Source organism: Hipposideros armiger, unplaced genomic scaffold (assembly GCF_001890085.2).
Source record: "Hipposideros armiger isolate ML-2016 unplaced genomic scaffold, ASM189008v1 scaffold_1149, whole genome shotgun sequence".
In the NCBI taxonomy this organism is placed as follows: domain Eukaryota; kingdom Metazoa; phylum Chordata; class Mammalia; order Chiroptera; family Hipposideridae; genus Hipposideros; species Hipposideros armiger.
Genome location: NW_017732499.1, coordinates 334574 through 339154, shown reverse-complemented (window position 1 = coordinate 339154; position 4581 = coordinate 334574). Strand labels below are relative to the sequence as shown.

Sequence of the window (4581 nt, the reverse complement as noted above, 5' to 3'; positions counted from 1 at the left end):
ATCTGGAACTTACTATTTTAAAATAAGTGTAACCATTGTTCAGCTAAAACTTTTACTTTATTTTAGAGTATTTTTACCTTTTCTCCCATAAATCAAATCTTTCTTTTCACATAGCCATTGAGGAGGAAGGGTGTAGGAGCATCTACTTTAGGAGTTATATATATATACTGCATCTCATTTGATCCTTATAACCAACCGTGAAATAAGTTTAATTTTAAGTTTTCATATGAGAAAACTGAGGCTGTGGGAGGTTCGTTTTTCCAAGTAACATAGCTAGTAAGTGGACAAATGAAAGCGGATTGTACACCACTACATTAACTACACTTATTTGCTGAATGATGATGAACAAAGATGTGCAAATAACCACAGCAGTGAGCACTCAACCAATAATGTGGAGTTTGACTGACACCAGGTCACCCCATCTAATCTACGCTGGCACAATTCCCAGCTTTTTAACACCCATCCCTTGTTTCCAGAAAGATTGGAGGCAGCGGGGAGAGGCCTCCCACTTCCCAGAACTCTGCCGGTGCTCCCAGAACGGCGGCGCCGCTGCGACACAAAGGCGACTCCTGCGTGGGTACCGCCCCAGGACATAAACAGGGGCGAGTTCTCCCGGGAGGCCAGTGCGCGGCCGCGGAGCTTGACCCGCCCATCGCTCCGCCCCCTGGGAGAGTCGGAGCCACCATGGAGGAGTACCATCGCCACTGTGACGAGGTACCGCCCCTCGGCCGCCTGTGAGCGACCCCCGCCCCCGCCTGCCTCAGCGCGGGGTCTTGGCCACCTGGTCTCCAGGAGACAGGCAGCCCCGACAATTGGGGTGCAGCGTCCTCCGTGCTTGGGTCCTCTCCTCCGGGCCAGGGATCCGCCCCACCCGTCCCCCACCCCAAAGCTCGGAGGGTGGGCTGAGAACCCGGGTGGCAGGGATGGCCGGGAGCGCTTGGGGCTGGCAGTGGGGTCAGGGCCGAGGGGGTGGAAGGCCTGACTTGGGATGCACGGGGTGGAGATGGGGTGGCGGGTGCCGCCCGTCTGCCGGGCAGGCCTTGGAAACCGGTTTTCCCGGCTGCTTCCTCCGTCCCTTGGCGTCCTCAAAGCAGGTGTGGCCGTCCTGTGTGCGAGGCCCTGATGGCTGAGCCGCTTCAGCTCTTCGCCTGGGTTGGCCGAATGGAGGTGCCTTACGGATTACGAGCTCTTGCTTACTGACTCAGGCTTCCCACATCCTCACCAGAACCCCACGATGTCACTTATCTTCCTGTTACTGATGGGGACTCTGACTTTCATGGTGGCTAAGTGACATGCCCCAAATTTAAACTGCCAGGAATGGCAGATGCTCCATTTGAACCCAGGCCTCTCTGACCGAACAACTACAACTCTGGCTTCACATGAACCAGTAGGAGGATGAAGCCTATTGGATCCCAGCGTATCCTGTGACAGGCCTGCAAAGGCAGAATAAACAAAGGCATTTTCTGTCCAGTGGTAGCCACAGGTGAATGGTGCGGTGAAAAAAAGTAGGCACGTGGTGGAGGTACAGCCTAAAATGATATATTATTAGTCACCTTTAAGGAAAGGGTTTCTGGTCCACCATCTTTAGGATGTGGGTTTCTACAGAAGGTAAAACCACATTTAAATCAGTTCTGTGATGCAGGTAGCATACATACTTACAGGTCAGTGGTACAGTATTCTTATTTTAGAAACTGAGCCACAAGCAATTTTCACCCTCAGGCATATCCCCCAGCATGTGCTTGTCTCCTGACTCCTAAGAGGGTTCTGTATGGCAGTACTTCCCAAATAGTATATTTTAAAACAAATAAAATTACATGTGTTACCATGGCCACCCAGTACATCCTGATTATTTGGTGTCCTTCCAAGTCAAAATGAAATGGACATCCTTTCATTTGTAGACCACTTTTGAAAGTAGATGAGAATCTTATTTTAAGGTAAAATGATTGTTTTAATAGGGTCAAAATGTGAGAACTGTTTTCACAATATTCCTAATTATTCAGGGTATTTTTATCCCTTTCTTGTTGGGGAATTCTGTGGTGTAATTGAGTTGAAAATGTTTTACATCGATATTCAAGATGATACTTATTTTAAAAATTTACTTTTTTTGAAACTAATTTTAAGTTGTGTAGTGGAATTTTTAAAAATGAGGTCATAAAGCACCTAAAAATGTCTCTATGGGAACAAATCATGTATTACCTGAAGTATTTGGGTATAGATTTCAATCTTATCATATAGCCTAGTTCTCTACTCTAGGACAGACAGTTGGATGTCATTAATAGTTGCTTTTAACTCAAGAGTCTTATCAAGTCACTCCAAAGGAAAGACTAAGTTGCCAGACCTATTATATAGTATTTGTTTTGTTTTGTTTTTAGCTGAGCCATCCTGCTACCTGTTGGCAGCTCAGCGGCTGCTCAGCTCGGGCTGGACTCGAACCGCTGTTGCTCAGAGCTCAAACTTTTGAGCGACCTCTTAACCAACTGAGCTACTCGGCCGGCCCAGACCTATTATATAGTATTAAAGTGACATTAATTTAGAACGATCAAGTATTTTCATAATCTTTAATTCAGGAAAGCCACATTTTTACCTAGCATCAGTTAAAAACAAAATTGAAGTAATCTATTATATTAAGCATTCTGTTCTTATGGACCACGTCATTCTCACTTCACTGCAGCCATTTTCCTATATACTGATAACACATTTTTTATACCCGTCTTCTGCTGTTTCTTGCGCTTTACAATGCAATGATTCTCAATCTAGGGCATTCATCACAATCACCAAAAGCACTTAAAAAAAAGTAGTTGCACAGGCGCTTCCCCAGACCTAATGAATCAAAATCTCCAGGAAGGTAAGTGGGGAAAACATTTTGTAATTTTAAGTGTTTGAGGTAGGATTAGCAGCCTCAGTAGACTGGATGCCCCTTATCACTATGGTCTCCTGTCACCAATACCTGCCCAGGCTAGCCTAGGGGATTCTCTGTATCATTATGACTACAAATAAAAAGGAAGTCTGTGTTGAAAGCAGCTTTATCTTTTGTTTTTCCCCTTTAGGTTCGCTTCAATGCGGAAGAAGCCCACAATATTGTTAAAGAGGTGAGTTTTATACATCTTGTTCATTTTGAAGCTGCTGTGTTGATTGCAGTTTTAAAAAGCTGAGTTTTTACTTTCAGTACAAAGTTAGAAATCTTAGTAAAAATAGTGAATTCACTATATGGAGGGAAAGGGGGAAGTAGGTGGCAGGTGGTCTGAGGGAACTAAATTTTCATCTCTCTTAGCAGGAGCTCTAGGGATGTTGTCTATAAATCGTAAATCAAGACATAGTGATAAAACACTAGAGATACTTAAGTAACCCTTAGAAGAAAGAAAAACAGTTGTACACTGAAGTGGTTTCCTCTGGGAGTGAGGCTGGGGATGGGAAAGGGCGGGGAGGGGAGTCTTGCTTTTCATTGTAAGCTCTTCTCTTCCATTGGATTTTTAAAACGATGTGCATGTGTTACTTTGATGTTTAATTAAATTAAAAGGGCCATGCTTCTTAAAATGGGATACACATACTTGGTGGTGGCTACATGGGGCTAGGAGCCACTGGGTGCGTTTTGACTTAAATACTTGCAAGAGGGAGCTAAGTAATACAAGTAATTTAACTGAAAATATTTTAAAATAAAAACAAAGTCTGACATATTCTGGAGTCAAAAGCAGGCTTCGCTTGAAATTTTTATATAAAATATGAGACTTAAAAGAAATCTCAGGCTTGCTAGAAGTGACTTTCAGCTCCATGTCTATCCTCTTCCCTCCTCCTATCTTCCCATGAGACAACTCTTTGCCGATGAGGCATCAGAAAGGAGGGAAGAAGGGAGAGAGGGAGAGGGGGAGAAGGGGGGCGGGAGAGAGAGAGATTTCAGCACTTTCTAGATTATTAGAGTTTCAGTAGGTATTTCTGTTTCCTTATCTCTTGCTCATCTTATTTTCTTTCCTTAGATTTCTTGCTTTGAGCCCCTATACTAATATTTCTCCCTCTGAAGTCTTAGAGCTACTCACTTATCAGTGATTTGCATATATTTTATTTATTGTCAGTAATAGAATTTGGCCCCAAAGAAATTCTCAAAGAAAAGTGATACAAATGGAATTAATGTGGAACTTAGTCTAATGTAGATTTGATTTCGGATGCCCAAAGCGTATATCAAAGCCAATATGACTTCAACAACAAACATTTACTGAGTGTCTGCTATGTGCCCATGTCCTAAATTTGGCCCTGGGAATACAGACAGGTTAAGGACCTCATTATCTAGGGGGCCTCCCGGTTAATGATAAAATTAAGAAGGCTAAATATTAATTAATAGTAATTAGCAGGGCTGTTTACAGTGGGATCCACAGCCCCATGTTGTTTTCTGTCCTTTAGATAATCGCAAAGAAAAATGGGTGCTCTTAGTTTCTTTTTTTTTTTTTTTTTTTAAAGATTTTTTTTATTGGTGAATTGGGGGGATGGGAACAGCGCTGGGGAATTGGGGGAAGGGGGACAGACAAGTTGCTGTCGTTTTGTTCTTCAGTCTAGTTGTGGAGGATGTTGCTTCACTGGCCCAAGTTGGCA

The 4581-nt window shown here is 43.5% G+C and overlaps 1 protein-coding gene across 1 annotated transcript in view; it reads left to right on the top strand.

Moving 5' to 3' along the window:
- Positions 1 to 554: 554 nt before the first annotated feature.
- Positions 555 to 4581, top strand: part of DYNLT3 (dynein light chain Tctex-type 3) — a 9848-nt gene continuing 5821 nt past the window's right edge. Inside the window, exons 1-2 of the mRNA XM_019632527.1 lie at positions 555 to 714; positions 3048 to 3089. Of these exons, the coding sequence (XP_019488072.1) occupies positions 685 to 714; positions 3048 to 3089 (72 nt within the window). The 5' untranslated portion in view covers positions 555 to 684. The remainder of the gene's footprint in view (positions 715 to 3047; positions 3090 to 4581) is intronic.